General features: G+C 67.1%; 2 protein-coding genes across 2 annotated transcripts in view; one reads left to right on the forward strand and one right to left on the reverse strand.

The window, feature by feature from the left end:
• The window catches only part of SORCS2 (sortilin related VPS10 domain containing receptor 2), a 218,823-nt gene that overhangs the window by 97,884 nt on the left and 101,142 nt on the right, over nucleotides 1–19,797 (forward strand). The gene's annotated exons all lie outside the window — the stretch shown is intronic.
• PSAPL1 (prosaposin like 1) lies at nucleotides 9,296–11,957 on the reverse strand. Its single transcript, XM_008150926.3, has one exon. It carries the CDS (start codon nucleotides 11,730–11,732, stop codon nucleotides 10,149–10,151), a length of 1,584 nt encoding a protein of 527 aa, XP_008149148.1. The 5' UTR covers nucleotides 11,733–11,957; the 3' UTR covers nucleotides 9,296–10,148.

The following is a 19,797-nucleotide window of genomic DNA, read 5'->3' on the forward strand; positions in this document are numbered from 1 at the left end:
TGGCCCCTGCGGGGGTGGGTCAGCGGTTCGTTGTTGGGACGGGAGTGGACACGGTGTGAGCGCCCCGGTTCCAGCGCGTTCTGTTCTCCTGGCCGCTCTGTGAGGTTGTGGTCCAGGCTCGGTGTCGGGGGGCGCCTGGGGAGGGGCCCCTCTTTTTAAAAAAATAGGTGTTTTTTTTTTATGGATTTCAGAGAGGAAGGGAGAGGGAGCGATAGAAACATCAATGATGAGAGAGAGTCATGGACCGGCCGCCTCCTGCACGCCCCGCACTGGGGATCCAGCCCACAACCCGGGCCTGTGCCCTGACTGGGAATACAACCGTGACCTCCTGGTTCATAGGTCCATGTTCAACCACTGAGCCCCGCCGGCCGGGCACGGGGGCCCTCTGGGAGGGGGGTGGTCCGAGGATGGGTCCCCCTGGCTGCAGAGTGGACAGAGACCCTGGAGTCCTGCCTCCCCTGAGTGGCTCCTGAGCCCCTTGTTCTCCCCACTCCTGCGCCGGCGTCGGAAGGGCCGAGACATCCAGAAGGCCGGGTCCGGCCGCTCCTCCGCGCAGCGAGGCGGGAAATGAGCGGACCTGGAACGTTGTCGGAATGGCGCACGGTCCTTCCCGGTGTGACCTGTCCTGCCCGGACGGAGTTGGGTGTGGTCAGACTTGGCTGCGGGTCCTCGTGGGAGCTGGGGGGGCGGGGGTGGGGACTGGCCTGGGCCAGCCGCGTGGCCTGGGGACCTGGACTCCTCCTTGTTGATGGGCTTCGGGCTCAGGATTCGTCAGAAGCAGGCTGGGGGAGCCTGACCCTGACCCTGACCCTGACCCTGACCCTGACCCTAGCGGGGCTCCTTCTCCCCCGAGAGCCTCAGTCTCCTTGCCCGTGAGGGGGATAAACACCCCCGCGTGGGAGGCTGTGAGGACCGAGGGAGAGAGCAGATGACACGTCCCTGGAACAGCGCACCGTCTAAATTTAGCTTTTCGCCGAGCAAACCAACAGATTCTAATTTCCCATGTTCCTCTCTCACCACGTCTCTACGCGCAGACGCTTCCTCTCCTTTATGAGCAATGCTGGCAGGAGCATCACTCATTTCCAGAAAGTTCCCCGCCACCCACCCGCTGGGTGCAATGACTCTTCGTTTATTTTATCTCCCCCCCCCAATCCGCACTCGAGGACATGTTTTTATTGATTTTTAGAGAGAGGAAGGGAGAGAGAGAGAGAGAGGAACATCAGTATCGACAGTTTGCATCCCGTACTCGCCCTGACGAGGAATCGAACCCACAACCTTTGGTGCACGGACGATGCTCCGCCCGCCTGAGCCGCCCGGCCAGGGCCGTCTTACCTTCTTGCTGCTGCCAGGCCTGTGTCGTCAGACCCAGCGCAGTGTCTGTTCTTCTTCCCCTGACACGGAGAACGCCCGCATTACCCCTTTCTTACCACCTTGTTCCGGCCCCTGGCGCCGGCTCATCCGAATGCGTAGCTCTGCTGCCGCCAAAAAATGCAGGCGCGTCGCTCGCCTTCTCCCGGTCCCTGGCTGAGCCCCGGGGAGTCTGACAGCGCCGCGTGCGGGAGCAGATCTATGGTGGCCCTTGCGGACCGCCTTGCGTTTCAGGAGGAAAGCAGGCCTGGCCTGGGGCAGCGCCCGCCTCCGGCTGCGGGGCCTGACCGCTCTCGCAGTAACCTCAGGGCCAGACGGGCTGCGGCGTGGCTCTCACCCGCACCCCTGGCTCCCGGGCCCGGTGCGGACGCGCTGCCCGTGTTATTACTCGTCACACTTCCTCTGGTGACCGCTCTCTCTCGGCCCCACTCTCCCTGGGGACCCGGGGAAGTGTTTCCAAGTGGAACACGGCCTTGGTCTCTGCTGGGGATGCCCTCGCCACGTCGGCCGTTTCAGGCCCTGGGGGTGGCGGCCAGCCTGGGGGGCGGGGTGGGGGCCAGGAGCGCAGAGCTGGCCCGATGCTGTGAGATGAGCCGGCGGGCGGCCCGGGAGCAGCCTGAGCCGGAGAGGAAGTGGGCGCTGGCCTGGGACTGTGACCTCGCACCAGGGAGCACAGTGCCCAGCAGGTAATCGAAGCGTCCCCCCCCCCCCCCCCCCCCCCCCGCCGCCAGTGACTGTGGGGTCATGGGATTAGTTGGGGCCGGTGGGTGGAGCCTGGGGGTAATGCTGCCCTGGGTAGAATGAACAGCCCCGCCCGCCCGCTGCCGGGCTGTAGGGATGTGAATTTCTCTCCCTTTTGGGAGCTCCGCCTCTTAAAGAAACACAGCGGCACCAAGTCTGACCCCTCCTCCCCCCTCCCACCCCTGCTCCCCCGCCAGCGCCTGCCCAGGAGTCACCCTGCCCTGAAGTTGGTGTAGGCCCGTGGTCGGCAAACTGCGGCTCGCGAGCCACATGCGGCTCTTTGGCCCCTGGAGTGTGGCTCTTCCACAGAATACCACGGCCTGGGCGAGTCTATTTTGAAGAAGTGGCGTTAGAAGAAGTTTAAGTTTAAAAAATGTGGCTCTCAGAAGGAATTTCAGTCGTTGTCCTGTTGGTATTTGGCTCTGTTGGCTAAGGAGTTTGCCGACCACTGGTGTAGGTCACTCCCAAGCGTGCTTATGTGTTAAATACACGTGTGTGTCTGTCCACAGTCAGTATGTCCTGCTGTCCGGTATGTCGTAGAAATGGACAGCTGCCCTTTGAAGCAGATTCCCCTCCCGTCATGTGTGCGGTGATTCGTCCGTGTGCGGCCTCCGCCGGCTGACCTCGCCTCCTCCGCGGCGGGAGCCTGCGGCCTCCTCCCAGGCTCTGCTCTCCTGTCAGGGCTCGGGGGTGTCCAGCGTGTCCCCGGCTCCCCTTTCTCTCCGGCCACCAGTCTGTCTGCGGTGAGTCCTGCTCCAGGTCTCGGAATCTCCAGACTTAAATGTCTGCACCCACGTGGGTGAGAGTGTAGTTCAATGTTATTTCATTTTTAAAAAAAATATATTTTTGTTTATTTCAGAGAGGGAGAGAGAGAAAGATCAATGATGAGAGAGAATCATGGATCGGCTGCCTCTTGCATGCCCCACCCTGGGGATCGAGCCTGCATCCTGGGCCTGTGCCCTGACCGGGAATCAAACCATGACCTCCTGGTTCACAGGTCGGCGCTCAGCCCCTGGGCCACGCCGGCCGGGCCCTCTCTTTCCTAACATGTGGAACTTCAGCGGCCGGTGTTATGAATGGAGCCTCAGGAGCCACAGCCACGCAGGGGCCTCCTCTGCAGAGGTGGTGACGTCAGGCGGGCGTCCCCCCAGCTCCCGGGTCCTGTGCGGAGTTTCACCGGCGGGTGCGCTGCGGTCGGGGCAGCGGTGCGGACAGTGCCAGGTGCTCACAGCCGGGCCTCAGGTGGAAAGGAGAGATTCCGTGCCCTGCGGCTCTGCACCTGGTGATGGGTCCTGGTTTCCGCTCTGGCTCCACAGCTCCCCGCCTGGCGACCCTCGGGCCTCACCTGCGCCCTGAGCCAGACGCAGACGCGCAGGGTGTGTAAAAGGCCGGCTCGGTGGGGGTCAGAGGTCCGCTTCCCTCCTCAGTCCGTGACCTTGAAATGTCCCGTGGGCTGTTCTCCGGCTGCGTGCTCAGCGCCAGCGCCTCTGTTTGCTTTAGCATCGCCATGGAGACCCGCGTTTGATTTAAATAGGACTCAGAGCAGAGAGGGAGTGAGAGAGGTGCCGGCTCAAATGCTTTCAGGGTTCGAGTCTATGTAATAAGGAATTCAGTTTAAAACAGCCGATGGCTGAGGTCAGGACCCGGCGGGGAGGTGCTGTAAATTGCGCTGGGACAAGGTCTTGGAGGCTGGGAAGTCCCGGGAAGTGGGAGGAAACCCCTCAGGGTCCCGGCCCCCAGCCTCTGCTCCCTCGGTCTGGCCTCCAGTTCCTGTCCTTCCTCCATCCCCTGCTCTGAGGATCCTTCCAGGCCTCGCACTCTCTTCTCTGCCTGCTGACCTTCCCGCCACATCCCTTCCCTCCCGCCCCCTTTCCTTTGTCCTCCACTCATCTGTCCATTCATGCATCCCCACCCCCCACTCCCTCACTCCCCCATCCATCCTCATCCATCTCTCCACCCATCCCCCATTCATTTTCACCCATCCGTCCACCATCCACCATCCACCCACCACCCACACATCAATTCCACCCATCCTCCATCCATCTGTCCATTCATGCATCCCCACCCCCACCCCCCATCAGTCCACCCATCCATCCCCCATCCATCTCTCCCCCCACCCCCACATTCATTTTCACCCATCCATCCACCATCTACCCACCATCCACCATCCACCATCTATCTACCCACCATCCACCATCCACCCACACATCCTTCCATCCATCCCCCATCCACCCAAAGCCAACGGCAGCCGCAGCACAAAAGGCAGCTGCACGCCATCCCCGCTGCACAGACGCACCAGGCCTCCCGCACAGGCCACTCCTGAGGGGCTGTGGGGCCAGCGGACAGCACCGGACAGCGCGGAGGCTGAGTGTCCGGGAGGCCGGGCCTCGGGGCTGGTTCCACACTCCCATTTGTGAAGCCCCTGTGCCCCACGGGGTTCCCCGGGCAGTGCCCTCGCCTCTCAGCCACGCTGCGCCCTCGCACCCCTCCCTGCAGCACGCCCCTCCCCTGCCCCTGCACCCCCAGCCTTTGCTCCTGCTCATCCCCTCCTGACACCCCCCACCCCCCCCACACACACCAGGCTCCGGTCTGTCTAATGCCGCGTCCTCAGCCCGCACCCCGCGGCCTGCCTCAGGTCCCCTCCCTCGAGATGCAGTTACTTCCCGTGGCTTCTCGTCGCCGCGTTTATCGTAATCGCTCAGGATTTAAACGCATTATTGTGGTGACATCGTTTTAGTGACATTTTCATTCACACGTTGGTGCTGTTTCTTCCCAGGGCTGGTCCGCCTGCCCCACTGGGCGGCAGCCTCCGTGCCCATGTGGTTGGCCCTTGGGACCCGTGCCTGGTTCAGTGCCTGGCACACGGGCGGTCCAGCAGGGAGCTGGAAGCAGAGAGACGGGCCTTTTCTTCGGCTGGGCTGGGAGCTGCTCAGGGTGCGGACGGGCCAGCGCCCACGCTCGCCCCGCGCCTGGCATGCTGTTGGCAGAGTCAGTGCCAGGGAGGCCCCCGCCGCCCCACCGTCAGCTCAGGGGCATCAGGCTTCCCCCGCTGTTGAGTTCTGGAGCTTGGGGACTGTGTTGTGCTGGGAAGTGTTCAACAACTGGTACTCCAGCAGCAACAACAAAACCACGCACCCACCTGGCTCTGCCGGCCCATGTCCCTGGTGTGAAGTCCCCCAGCGCCGCCCACTCAGCCTCTCAGAGGGAAGTCCCTGAAGAAGGCTGGGCGGAGATGTGCGCCCTCGGCCCAGCTGGCCGGTGTGAGCAGGTGTGAGCCGTGTGAGCAGGTGTGAGCCGTGTGAGTGGGTGTGAGCAGGTGTGAGTGGTGTGAGCAGGTATAAACTAGTGTGAGCTGCTGTGAGCTGGCGTGAGCCGTGTGAGTGGGTGTGAGCAGGTGTGAGCGGTGTGAGCAGGTATAATCTAGTGTGAGCTGGTGTGAGCTGGCGTGAGCCGTGTGAGTGGGTGTGAGCAGGTGTCAACTAGTGTGAGCTGGTGAGTGGGTGTGACCCCGCCTCTGGCTCCTCTTCTGAACAATGGGGTAGTAACCGCATCTCCCCTCAGAAAACCCTCTGGCAGCGGAGCATGCAGAGCCGAGAGGACTGGCGAGCTCTGTCTGTAGCGGGGGATCCTGGCCTGCGCCCAGGTGGCCCTGCGGCCCGCTCTGTCTCCCAGCGTGGCCCGGAGCCCTGCCTCTTGGCTGTAGACCAGGGCCGACGCAGCTGACCCGGCTGGGAGACGCAGCCTCTGACAAGGCGGGGAGCTGAGGCTCGGGGAGCCCAGCAGCGGGCCCGGATGGCGGGGGCACTGTGGCAGCCCCTCCTCCAGGCTGGCCCACGCCCTGTGGGGGCAGGAATGCCTCCCAGGAGGGTCCCAGGAGGGGGGCTGGGTGAGGGACGTGCAGGGAGGCCCGGGAGGTCCCGTCCCCGCACATCGGCTCCCCTGCCGACGGCCCCGGCCCTGCGTGTCCAGCCGCACTGCCGTCCGCGTGGAGGCCCGCGCCCCGGCTCCCTGCCCGCCGCTCCTGGAAGTGGGCGCCCCTCCTGCGAGCGGCAGGGCGCTGTTTCTCCCTGTGGGTGTGGGATCAGCAGGAGGGAGGGACAGCCCCCCCCTTCCCTGACCTTGGCCCCCGTGGGCTGGGCTGGGGGGTGCGTGGGCAGGTGCAGGCAGAGCCCCACGTGGGGCAGGATTCCAAGGGCTGCGTGTGGCCCTCCCTGCTGCCTCCGTCCGTCCGTCCGTCCACAGTCCACATTCTGTCAAACCCAAATCACCCACAGCCGACAGCCGCCCGCTCCAGCCGCGCGCCCCGTCCGCGATGCCGGGTGCCCCCCCCTGGCTCCTGGGGAGTGGCCGCTGGCTGTGCAGCCCTCGGGCCCGGCCGGTCTGGCTGTGGGCAAGGCACACACCTCCCCTTCTCCGCGGACGTGGGTGACGTTAATAGGCAGCCCGTGGGAGGGCCTGCTCCCTCCTTCCCGAGGCTTCCTCCTGGGCCCGCGGCAGGCCGACCGGAGGAGCTGGTCTGGGAGGGGGTGAAACTCCCCGGTCACTCCCGCTGCCCTGACACCCAGGCCCCTCCCGATCGCGACACCTGCCGGAGCCACTCCAGTCCCTCCTGGGCTGGGCGAGACCCAAAGAGACGTCCCGGCTCCTCCGAGCCGGCAGGCGGCTGGCGGGAGGCGGGAACTTGCTTTCTACAAAGTGCGTCCAAAGCCGGGGGCTGTGTTTGGGGGTGCGGGGCCGTCTCTCCGGGGAGAAGACGGAGGCAGAGGACAGAGAAGGCACGGCTGTCCGGTCCGCCCTCGCTGGCTGCGGTGGATTAAGATTCCACAAAACGTCTCTGCAGACGCGCGTGTGTGCCCAGCGCTCGCCCCGGCTCCGCCTGAGCCTGAGGGTTTGGGGGAGATGGTGACATCGTGAGCGCCCAGCCCAGGAGGCGCTGCCCGGCCCTCCATTCGCCGGGCAGACGGCTCCGTGGGGACCTCGCAGGGGACCTGAGCCCGGTGTCCCGGGTCCCTGCGTCCCTGCCGGCCCCTCTCCTGGCCTCAGCCTCAGCGAATGTCCCTCCCCCGGCCTCTTACCTAAAAGGAATTTGATGAGGGAAGCGATAAGCAGCCGAGAGTGGCTAAGGGGCTCGCTGCTGGGGGAGGGGAGCCGGCTGTGTCTCCCCCCGAAACCCCCGGGGGTTGAATAGGAGGGAGATGTGCGAGAGGAAGACAGTATGTTTGAACCCTGGAAAGACGGACAGAGGTCTGGCGGGAGGAGGGATTGTAAAAGCCCCCTCCTTGACGCCGGCCGCACGAGCTCGCCTCTCCCACGCACCTCACCACCGGCCGAGGACCCCGCCCTTCCGGAGGCGGGAGGCCCCTTTAGGAATTTTAGGAATGAGAATCCTGAGGCCCAGGTCTCGGGTGGTGGAGTCGGGACTTGAACTCCAGCCTCTTGGGTACAGTGGGTGTGAGGGTCCGACACACAGGGCTAGACTCTTGGCTCCACCACCTGCTGGCTGTGTGGCCGTGGGCCAGTTACTGAACCTCTCTGGTCTGTTTTGGATCTGTGAGGTGGGATGATAGTGGTATCTTCCTCCTGGTGGTTGTGGAGGGCGAGGAGCGAGGTCCAGCTGAGTCTTGGGCAGTGCCCGCTGGGCGTGTGGGAAGCCCTCTGCAGGTGCCACTGGGCACTGTCCTTGGAGGACAAACACACGGGGCGCATTGTCGCTGGCTCCCAGTCTTGGGGGGGTGGACAGAGGGAAGGGCCATGCGGGGATCCCACCACCCGCCCAGCACAGGGAGCTTGGTTTGGGAAGGTGGTGAGCTCAGGGCCAGAGGGTCCTGGACGGCATCTCATCGCTGCGTGGGTGGGTCACCGGGGAGGTGTGGCGGCCCCTCCGGCCTCTCACAGGCCAGCCGTGCGCGACTAGTGACAGCCCAGGAACACCGTCACACGACTGTCCACAAGTGTCCCCCACCAGGTCAGAGGAGCGGCTGCAGCCCGTCTCACAGAGAGGGGACACCACTGCCGATGGACAGCCTCTGGGCCAGCCCTGGGGTCCGTGGGCCAGTCCTGGGACCGTGGGCCAGCCCTGGGGACCGTGGGCCAGCCCTGGGGTCCGTGGGCCAGCCCTGGGGTCCGTGGGCCAGCCCTGGGGTCCGTGGGCCAGCCCTGGGGTCCGTGGGCCAGCCCTGGGGACCGTGGGCCAGCCCTGGGGACCGTGGGCCAGCCCTGGGGACCATGGGCCAGCCCTGGGGTCCGTGGGCCAGCCCTGGGGACCGTGGGCCAGCCCTGGGGTCCGTGGGCCAGCCCTGGGGACCGTGGGCCAGCCCTGGGGACCATGGGCCAGCCCTGGGGTCCGTGGGCCAGCCCTGGGGACCGTGGGCCAGCCCTGGGGTCCGTGGGCCAGCCCTGGGGAGCATGGGCCAGCCCTGGGGACCGTGGGCCAGCCCTGGGGTCCGTGGGCCAGCCCTGGGGACCGTGGGCCAGCCCTGGGGTCCGTGGGCCAGCCCTGGGGTCCGTGGGCCAGCCCTGGGGTCCGTGGGCCAGCCCTGGGGAGCATGGGCCAGCCCTGGGACCATGGTTTGCACACGGCCTCCCAGTTTGCAAGCCCTCGCATCCCCAGACACCTGTGTCATGAAATTGGATGCAGAGCTGCCATCCATGGCCACATCTGGGCCTCGGGTTGGGGGCAGCGTGGCCATCAGCCCTTGGCAGTCCTCACAGGGCTGCCCCGGCCCCGGTCCAGCCAGCGTGAACCAGCACCGAGGAGCCCAGAAACTCAGGCCCAGCTCGCCTGTGTCCTGGGGCAGTGGTCGGGCCTGGGACATTGACTAAGGGCTCAGGCGTAGCCTCTCGGGAAAGAGCACCCGCTCAGGCCCCTGCCCGCCCGGGCTGGGCACCGCTCCTCTTGTTCCACAGGGTTTGTCTGAAGGCAGCTGCTAGGCGTCACCCGGCCGGGCCTCAGGGACACGCAAAGGTCTGAGCCCCTGTGTGGGCTCGAGAGGCAGCGGGGTCTCCCCCGTGCTGTCCCCAGGGGGTCGGGGGCACAGGAGACCGATGACGATACAGCACTGGAGAGAAACATCGGGTGGCTAAACCAGTCCAGGAGGGCTTCCCGCAGGAGGGGACACCGGGGGGCAGAGAGGGCGATTGCTGGGCCCGGGGAGCAGGCCTGCCGGGGAATGAGGACACGGCAGGCGGCGTTTGGAGATGCTCCGTTTATTCCGCGCTTGCACAGCCAGATTCTCCGGGGGACCTGAGCCGGGTTTGTGGGGCCCGGCAGACGGACGGGTGTGGTCCCTGGGGGAGAAACTCCTTGAATTGTGTCACCATCCCCACCAGACATGTCTGATCACCCTATTCTACAGATTGGAAAACTGAGGCTCCGACAGGTGAAAGGATTTGCTCACCACCGAGAGGCTCCGCAGCCCAGAAGCCACTCCAGACCCGGCACAATTTTCCCCTCATAGGGCAGCGCAGGCTCCCCTCCGCCTGGGGCCAGGGGGGCGGGATGTCTGGGGCCCCGTGTGGGCTGAGGCGGGGGAAGGACTGTGGAGCCCGGCACCCCTGGGAGATGCAGAGTCCCAGCCTCCTCCCCAGAAAGGCCCACAGACACCCCTCACACACTGTCGGGACCACCCGCAAGGACCCCGGGACGAGAAGCGCTGGCCTGAGCAAGTGGGGGTGGCTGGGGAGGAGACACAGCCCCGCCCGCAGCTCTTGGAGAAGAGGGTGGGCCCCTCCTGTGATGGCCCCTCTGCCCCGCCCTCTCCCCCGCCGGGCTCACAGCTGGGCGTTCATCGGCAGAGTGCGGAGCGGCCCACAGGCCACGACGGGCCCGCTGTCAGCCCATCACAGCGATGGAGGCTGAGGGGCAGGTGGCCGGGCGGGGCCAGGCCGGCAGCTTGTTCCGGGCTGGGGGAGACTTACAAGGGCAGAGCCACGGGCATCGCGGTGAGGATGGGGATCGGCGCCTCGGCCCTGCTCCTCGGCAGCCTCCCGCCCCGAGCCTCAGTTCTCCGCTGTGAAACGGGAGTGGGGTCCCCGCGGGGTCAGGGTGCGGAGGGCCCCCGGGGGGGGCACTCGGGCTCCCCGGTGTTGAAGGGCATCACTTTCCACATGAAGCGCTGGCAGTGCTCCAGGGCGTCGCACATCTGGGCGGCCTCGGGGCTGGCGCACCAGAAGCTGGGGCCCAGGACGCACTGGTCGGTGCCCAGCAGCGGGGCCCGGGGGGCGTGGCAGGCGCCCACCTTGGCGCACAGGGCGGCGGGGTCCATCATCTCCGAGAGCGTGGCGAAGAGCACGGGCTCGTACTCGTCCACGAAGCGGTTGCACTGGATCATGTAGGGCAGCGGCAGGATGCGGCAGCCGCCCTTGAAGGCCTGCAGGATGCCGCGCTTGGTGCTCTTGCGCTCCAGGTTGCGGGAGGACACGCCCAGCAGCCGCTTGCAGCCGTTGCAGAAGCTGCCCTGGTTGTCCCGGTCCAGCAAGGGCGGCAGGAGGGTGGCGCGGGGCCCGAGGAGCGCCCGGGCGCGCCGCCGCCCGCCGCCGCCGCCGCAGAGCCGGATGGCCTTGCACACCTTCTCGGGGGGGACTCTGGTCACGAACTGCACCAGGGAGGGGCTGTAGGCGTCCACCATGGTGACGCACTGCTGGACGATGGAGGCGGGCATCACGGAGCACACGCGCTCCAGCGCCTGGCTGATGAGGGCCTCGGTGCTGTTGGAGTCCAGCCACTGGTCCAGCTCCTGGACCACCTGCAGGCACACGTCGCAGGTCAGGCCGGCCTGCATCTGCACCTCGGTCCTCCTCCCCCCGGACAGCGGCTCCAGCGAGGGGACCGCGAGCTCGGGGGGCCCCTGCAGCGCCTCGCAGAAGCCGCCCCTCTCACAGGTCTCCTCGGGCAGGACCAGCTTCAGCATGTGCTCCCCGGGGCCGAGGAGCCGCTGGATGTAGTCGCTGCAGATGAGGGCCACGCCGGGCCCCAGGGACTTGCACTGCTCCCGCGTGACCACGTCGGCCAGCGCGGACACGTTGGAGCCCACCGCGTCCTGGAGCCGGGAGACCAGCCGGACGCAGTCCTGGCACACGGGGTCCTCGGGGATCGGCGGGAGGTGGAAGCTGAGCGGCCCGTTGGCCATGAAGGGGGCCACCAGCTCGGACGTGTCCTCCTCGGAGAGCGGCCCCGGGGTGGCCGGGAGGCTCTGCAGCGGCTGGCAGAGGGTGAGCGCGGTGCACACCTGCGGGGGGGCGCTGCCCGGGGGCCCCCCGAGCATGCTGAGGATGGCCGAGCTGTGGGCGTCCACCATCTCCTTGCATTTGGCCGAAGCGTCCTGGCTGGGGAGCCACTCGCAGGTCTTGGTCACCAAAGCCAGGACGTCGGCATCTGTGGTGTTCGGGTTCGCGCCGTTGCCGGCAGCAGCCACCACATCCAGGCAGACGTCACAGGGCAAGGTCCTGGCGCTGGGCTTGCTCCAGACGGCGCTGCGGCAGTGCCCCAGGGCCCCGCACCGGGCTGCGGCCTGCAGGTCTCGGCACCACGCGGCAGAGCCCTGAGTGCACTCCAGGGAGCCCTGCACCGGGCTGGCCAGGGCGGCCCCCAGGAGGCTGGGCAGGAGGAGCAGGGCAGGGAGCATGCTGCTCGGTGACTCGGTGACTCGGTGGGGGCTCCAGTGTGCCCAGCACCCGGGCTGCTGCTATAAACCGGCCCCGCCCCTGGGCAGCTGTTCCGGGGCCCCGCCCTGCGGGCCGCCTCCTGCACAGCCTGACTCCGCCCAGGCCTCCCCACACCGGCCTCCCGGTAGAGCCCTCCGCCCGGCACACCCGTGAGGCCCTCCTTCCCCTGGGCACACTGGGACTTGTCTGTCGGAAACGGCTCGTATTTGAATGGAGCGCACGCAAAGGCCCCGTCCTGGGGCCCTCCCCACACCCCCTTCCCCACCACCCCCTCCACCCCTACCCCGGCTCGGGCCTGTCCTGACCTGTTGGCTGGGAGCGGGGAGTTTCTGCCCCTCTGGGAGGTACATAAAGGCAGCCCCTCCTTTCTCTGCTAGAACATTAAATGATGCCAGGGACGGGCCAACGACCCCAGCCGCTGTCCGCCACATCTGGCCGGCACGGGGGTGGCCGGCTCTGCGTGGCCGCGCCGCTGTGCTGGGTGGTCTTGTAGGGCCTCGGGCTTCCTCCGTGGCCAGGGCGCCCAGCCACCTCCCCGGCAAGTCAGTTTCTGCTGGAACCTGGCCAGGGTGTGGGCTGGGCCTCGGTGGGCTGAGGGTGTGGGTTGAAAGTTCGCCTGGCCGACAGGCTGTTTCATCCCCGCGCCCTTTGTTATTATTTTCCTTCCTTCGTGTTTAAGAAAGCGTTCTCGGGCCGGAGAGTCAGCGCCCGCAGGCACACAGGTGTCCCGACCGGGTCCTGTTTACTAACTGGAGAATTCCAGAGCCAGGCCGCCGGCCTCGTCCTGTGGCTCGCTGCCCAACAGGGACCCCGCCAGGGCCCGGCCGGAGGGGCTGCCCTGGGCCGCCGCATCCCCTGGTGGGGGTGAGCCCCTGGCGCAGTGCCCCGGCTCGGATCCCGGGCCCCCAGTGCGCACGGGAGCACCCAGCTATGTGGGTCGGCACCCAGGCCTGAGGTGCGGCCGCCCCGTGGAGGAATGTGGACAGGGCTGGCCCGCGGGCCGCCTCCCTGTCGGTTGGGAACATCGATGGGGAACAGGATTTCTGAGCACCTCACACCACGTCCCAGGATGGCGGCTCCTTTGGCCGGGAGGTGGGGCCGGCCTCGGGAGGAGGTGCGCCTGGGTGGCGGCTGGGGGCTTCCCTGCCGCCAGGGTGGCGCTGGAGACGCGGGCCCCGTATGTAGGTGGGCCTGGGCAGGCGGGCGTCGGTTCATGTCACCAGGCTTTGTATGTGCCAGCCCTTCGTCCAGTGTGTCTCCCGATGCTGTGGATCTGCTGGGGTCCTCCAGGGCCCTGCTCTCTGGGGTGGAAGGTGGTGCCGGTCGGCTGGTCCCTCACAGCCCGGCCCCATGGTGCTGCCAGGCTCCTGCCACCACGGATGCTGCGATCCCCAGAGGCTGGGACATCTCCTCATCTATATGCATCTATATATATGCCTACCTATCCATCTATGTACGTATGTATACATATTTCAGAGAGGAAGGGAGAGGGAGAGAGAGACAGAAACATCAATGATGAGAGAGAATCATTGATCAGCTGCCTCTGCACACCTCCTGCTGGGGATTGAGCCCACAACCCAGGCATGTGTCCCGACCGGGGATTGAGCTGTGACCTCCCGGTTCATAGGTCAGTGCTCAACCACTGAGCCATGCCGCCAGCCTCCTCATCTTTGCATCCCTCCGGCCTAGTACCCACAGGTGAAATACTGAATTTGTCTTTTATTTTTAAAAAGTATATAGGAGCCTTTTCCTTTTGGACTTGCTCATTGTTTACTTTTTACTGGACTATTTCATGGGTACAGGAACAGGCACAAATTCTAAGTGTTCAGCTCACCGTAGGTCCACAACTGAATTGGTGGAATAGCGCCAATTCCCAGCAGCCCCGGGCACCGCCAGTCACCCCAAGTCCCGCTCCTGCCCGGATCCCCAAGTATTTGGTGTCTGGCTTCCGGGGTGCAACGCCGGGTCCTTGAGACTCGTCTGCACTGCGGCGAGGAGCGGAGGGTCTGGCGCCTCTTTTTCCGGAGCACTCCATTGGGTGACGGCACCCCGTGCATTCCCGTGCTTCCCTCCGCGGGCGTGGGAGTCATTTCCAGTTGGGGCAGCAGGGACCCGCCCACGTTGGGAGCACCCGCATTCCTGTCTCCGCTGGGATTTTTCTAGGAGCGGAAACGCCGGGTCAGCTGCAGGGCACCGACACCCCCAGGGCGGCCCTCGGCCTTTGCGAGCCCCACCGCCCTCAGTGGCTGTTTTGCTTTATTTTCATACTAAGGGGCCTGGTGCACTAAATTCGTGCACAGGGCGGGGGTGGGGGGGGGGGGTCCCTCAGCCAGGCCTGCACCCTCTCCAATCTGGGATCCCTCTCGCAATCCAGAACCACTGGCTCCTAAGCGCTCACCTGCCTGCCTGCCTGATGCCCCTAACTGCTCTCCTGCCTGCCTGATGCCCCTAACTGCTCTCCTGCCTGCCTGATGCCCCTAACTGCTCTCCTGCCTGCCTGATGCCCCTAACTGCTCTCCTGGCTGTCTGATGCCCCTAACTGCTCTCCTGCCTGCCTGATGCCCCTAACTGCTCTCCTGCCTGCCTGATGCCCCTAACTGCTCTCCTGGCTGCCTGATGCCCCTAACTGCTCTCCTGGCTGTCTGATGCCCCTAACTGCTCTCCTGCCCCTAACTGCTCTCCTGCCTGCCTGATGCCCCTAACTGCTCTCCTGCCTGCCTGATGCCCCTAACTGCTCTCCTGTCTGCCTGATACCCCTAACTGCTCTCCTGCATGCCTGATGCCCCTAACTGCTCTCCTGGCTGCCTGATGGCCCTAACTGCTCTCCCCTCCTGGCCTGATCCCCCTAACTACCCATCTGCTCTCCCTTCCTCTCTGTGCCTTCAGACCCCGGCACAGGAGTGCTGAGAGCTCTCCGCCGAAGCCCCGCCCCTGTCCTGACGCCCCTGCTCTGGGCCAGGTGGCGTGGTGGGCCTGCGTGCACCTCCGCTGCAGGGGCCGCCCCCGGCGGCGTGGCGCAAGTCCCTGCCCCCGTCCCTGCCCACCAGCTCCTGTGCGCATGCAGCCTGTTGAATGGTCGTGACACCATTAGGACCAATTAGCTTATTACCTCTCTCTCTCTCTCTCTATATATATATATATATATATACACACACACACACACACACACATATATAGATAGATAGGTAGTTTATAACTTAGAGCAGTTGAAAACGGGTCAGGGACCCCTGTGCCACCTTGCCTCAGCCGCACTGGCCCCGCTTGCTTTGTGGTCCCCGTCCATCCATCTGCACATGCGTAGATTCCTGACGCGGGCTCCCGCCTGGGGAGCTGGCTGGAGACACGGTCCCTCCTCCCCGTCTCCGAGGGACCAGGACGCCCTCACATCACCCCGTGCACCTGTCGCTTGGGGAACAGTGACGGTGATACAGCACTGCCGTCCGCCCCGAGGCCCAGGTGCCTTCACGCGGGGTGGCGTTCTGTGTGGGACCCCAGCACCATCTGCTGTCCACGGCAGCCCCCGGGGCGGGGCATTCACACGGCTGCTCAGCCCATTCTGGGCGGCGCCACGTCGCGCACAGACTCTGTGTCTGTGGGTGGCACCCCGGAGGGCCTGTGGGCCCAGGGTTTGCATGTGCTGAGCTGACACCCCCAAAGACTTTGCTAACGTGTGGCCCCAGGGGCTGTCACCCCACGGCGTCACCCCAGGTTGCGCTGGTCTCAGCCCTGCAGAAAGTGCCGGACACGCATGCCCGGTGTCCATCTGCCACCCGCAGTCGAACCCGTGCGGCGTTGGCTGTGCTTCCACGAGCTCCATCTGAGGACGTTACCTGGACGGGCCTTCCTCTTCCTCCCAGACAGGAAGCCGGGGCACCGTGGGGGAGGCGGGAGGAGGTTTGGAGGGGACCCCGGTCTGGAGCCGGAGAGGGAGGAGAGCGGGGGAGGCGGCAGCTGCTGGGAGCGTCAGGAAGGCCCGCGGGGCAGGGAAGGCGCTGGCCCTGGGCGCCGCGGGGACATCTGGTCCCAGCCCCGCCCCGCGGGCTCGCGGCCTGTGCTCGGAACGTCTCCGTGGACAGCTCTGCCCCTCCCAGGCTCCTCTCCTCACCTTCTCCTGGTGACACTCCTGTCCCCTGCCCACGACCCGCCTGCCCTCAGGGCCACGTTGGGGCCCAGGCTGCGTTCACACCGCCACTCATTTCACACGTTTGCGTGGCCCCAGGGGTGAGCGGGGGGCTCGGTGAGGGCGGACATTCCTGTGCGGGGGACGGAGCGTGAACGTGTGTGTGCCAAGTGACCGTTCTACTGTCTTTGGAAATGCTCCCTGGAGTCAAGGGCAGCGGGAGAAGGGAGGTGGGCGCCGGGAACTGGGTGCCGGGAGCTGGGCGCCGGGAGGTGGGCGCCGGGAGGTGGGAGCCGGGAGGTGGGAGCCGGGAGGTGGGAGCCGGGAGGTGGGAGCCGGGAGGTGGGCGCCGGGAGCTGGGTGCCGGGAGCTGGGCGCCGGGAGGTGGGCGCCGGGAGGTGGGAGCCGGGAGGTGGGCGCCGGGAGCTGGGTGCCGGGAGGTGGGCGCCGGGAGGTGGGAGCCGGGAGGTGGGCGCCGGGAGGTGGGCGCCGGGAGGTGGGAGCCGGGAGGTGGGCGCCGGGAGCTGGGCGCTGGGAGCTGGGCGCCGGGAGGTGGGCGCCGGGAGGTGGGTGCCGGGAGGTGGGCGCCGGGAGGTGGGCGCCGGGAGGTGGGAGCCGGGAGGTGGGAGCCGGGAGGTGGGAGCCGGGAGCTGGGCGCCGAGAGGTGGGAGCCGGGAGGTGGGCGGCCTCCGCAGCCCCTCTGGGAAGGTGCCGTGAGCACAGCGCTTGGTGGAGTGGGTTCGCAGGGGGAGCCCCAGGAGGGCACATGGCAGGGTGAGGGCCCTGGGTGGCCAAGTGCTGCCCTTCGCGCGGAGCCCAGGAGGAGGGAGCCGCAGCAGCTGTGGGGTGAGGCGGGCTGTCCCCTGAGCTGCCAAGTCCCCTCGAGGAGTCACTGCTGCTTCTGAGGAGGGGGACGTGGGATTTACCCACATCTGTGCAGCCTGGCAGTGGGCACCCCGGTGAGGGGCCTGGCAGCGGGCACCCCGGCGAGGGGCCTGGAGAGAGGGCAGCCCGGCGAGGGGCCTGGCAGCGGGCACCCCGGCGAGGGGCCTGGAGAGTGGGCAGCCCTAGGCCAGGGCCAGGGGAGCCCCGGGGAGGCTGGGCCCCGCAGCCAGGCCTGGGTCTGCAGCACAGAGGCCGAGGGTGCCTGGCAGAGCTGGGCAGGGCGTGGAGGCAGCAGCATGAGGTGAGGTGCCAGGGAGCTGAGTGGGAGGCCGTGACTCATGCCAGCAGGTGGGAGCGCGTGGGTGAGCGGGCATAGTTCAGGGGCAGGAGCGGGCGGGGGATTCCTGGGCGGGGCTGGGTGGGGGCAATGCTTGCAGCCCGCACCGCATCTTCCCAGCGTGAGGGTGGTGGGCTGGCCTCCCACCCAGCCCCGATGGCGCCTGGGCCGCGTGTCCACCCTCCTCCCGGGGCCAGGTTGGCCCCTCCCTCTCCTCACGCTGTCACGTGCCCCGTGGGATGGAGCGCAGCCTGGCAGGAGCCCAAGCCTCAGGGCGATGGGAACAGGACTGTCACCTCACAGCCTGTCACCCTCGGGCCCCTGGGCCCACGGCACCTCACTCCCGCTGCACCCGACGCCCCCCTGGGACCTCCGCAGCCGGGAGGCCAGAGCCTGGGCGCAGGGCACAGGGCGGGCGGAGCCTGGCGGGTCCTGGCCTCGCGTGGGTTCCGGGGGGACAGGCTGTCCTGTCCTGTGGGGCTGGCTCCGCTCCAGCCCCTGCCGCCCTCACCACGCGGCCCCTCCCTGCGCTGTGTGACTCTGCGTCCACTGTCCCTCTCTGCAGGGACGTGAGTCATTGGACCAGGCCCGCCCGGGCCAGGTGACCTCACCTTCCCGGTTACACCTGCCTCCTGTTCCCAAACAAGGGCCCATCCCGGGTGCCGGGGTCAGCACCGCCAAGTTCTCAGGGGGCACGGCTCCCTCCACCCACGGCCTCAGGGTCCTGGGCACCGCGGCCTTGACCTTAAACGCTGCCCGTGGTTCAGATCAACCTTGGCTTTGGGCGGCCCGGAGGTGGAGGGGCCCCTTCGTGGGCAACACCTGGGGTCAGGGGTCAGGGGGAGGCACCTGGGCGCTGGCGGGGCACCCGTGTCCCCGCCGCTGGACGCTGTCTGTGAAGCTCTGGGCACGCGGCCAGTCTCGAGGGGAGCATGGCTCTGAGCTCAGGGTCAGGGGTCGGGGCTTCGAAAGGCAGACCCAGTTCCTCGTCCCAACAACCCGGCCCCTCGGGGGGCGCGGAGCCTCGCAGCCGCGGTGGCCTCAGCTCCAGGCCCATCTCACCACCGTGTCGCTGCAGAGCCGGGCGGGTGGGGAGGGGCCGAGACCAGCGGGGCCAGGCGTGGCCGCGTGGGCACAGGTGTGGGGCTATGAGGGCCAGGCCGTGGGCACACACACCTCCAGCATCTGGGACCGTCCCTCCTGATCTCAGGGCGCCAACCTTGTTGGAGGGTCCCCCGTGTGCCCAGCGCCCTGGCACCAGCCCGTGGGGCCCCGTCCTGAGCCCCAGGTCCCTCCCTGCACCTCTGAGAGCTGGGGCAGGTACCTTCCCACAGACAGCTTCCCGGGCGGGGGGTGCTGGGTGTGCCATCCCGGCCATCAGCATAACCAGCCCCGTTGGCCCGCCCACCGGGAGGGGGCGCCGGGAAAGCACCTGTGCCAGGGGCAGCCTCCCCTGCAGGCCGGGCCGTCTCCGCCCCGCGGGCCCCGGGAGCAGCAGTGGGTGGGCAGCGCCCCTTGTTCGGTTAGGAGAGGGGAATGGGGACCCCAAGCGCCACGGCTCGCCCTGGTTTACGTGGCTCCGGCCCAGATGGAGTGGTTGTTGCCGAGCGCCGGCGTGTGCCGGGCACTGCTGTAGGTGCGGAGTATTGGAGGGAACGAAACAGACAGAACCCCCGGGTCCCGGGATGAGGGCAGGAGGCGGGAGTGAAACAACAAAGATCACCGTGGCCTGAAGTGGGAAGGGTGACGAGGGAGGGGAGAGGGCACAGTAGGTGTGGGGTGGGGTCAGGAGTGGGCGTGTGGGTGAGACCCAGAGCGGGGAGCTCGCAGGGACGGCAGTGGGGGGAGAGGGAGGAGCGGGGAGAGCATCAGGAAGCGCTGAGGCCGCTGCAAGGACGGGTGAGAGGTGACGGTGAGGGGCTGAGGGGCAGCGGTGGGCGGGGGCCTGGGCTCTGCGTCCGTGTGAAGGCAGAGCCCACAGGATGTGCTGCCGGCTGGGAGGAGGAATGTGGGAGGAGGCGGACAGGCCAGGTGTTGGGCTGAGGGGGGGGGGGGGGGCTGCGGGGGAGGCAGGCCGGGCAGGCGGACCTGTTGGGCTGCTGTTGAGACACCAGGTGAGAGCAGGTGCCTGATCCAGGAGGTGGCTCTGAGGATGGAGAAAGGACACGGAGGACCGGCCATCGCCCTGGGGCCTGAGAGGCTTGCGTGTGGGGGCCGGGGGCGGAGGGGCGGGGTGGGGAGCGGAAGGCCAGGCCAGGGTACGGGCAGGCTGGTGCCCTCTGAGGCTGAGACTGCCCCGGGCCTCTCTCCCGGCGGCCGGGGTTGCCTGGCATCTACGGGGGTCCTTGGCGTGTAGACACATCACCTCCTCTCTGCCTGCATCTCCCATCGCGTTCTCCCCGTGCGTCTGCGTCCAAGTGTCCCCTTAAGAAGGACACGGTCCCATTGGATGGGGGCCCGCCCTGCTCTAGCGTGACCTCCTCTTGGCTAATCACCTGCAACCACCCCACTTCCCCGTCGGGCCGCATTCCGCGGTCCTGGCCGGGCCCCAGCCTGTGAATCGGGCACGTGTGGCCTGTCCCCGCCGTCCTCACCGGGTGTCTGTGGACGTGGAGGGGGTGCCGGGGAGGCCGTGGCGCTGGTCCGATGCACTTGGGGTGCGGGCCGTTTCCCGGGGGCCCGC

This window comes from Eptesicus fuscus, chromosome 2, assembly GCF_027574615.1.
Source record: "Eptesicus fuscus isolate TK198812 chromosome 2, DD_ASM_mEF_20220401, whole genome shotgun sequence".
Classification (NCBI taxonomy): Eukaryota; Metazoa; Chordata; class Mammalia; order Chiroptera; family Vespertilionidae; genus Eptesicus; species Eptesicus fuscus.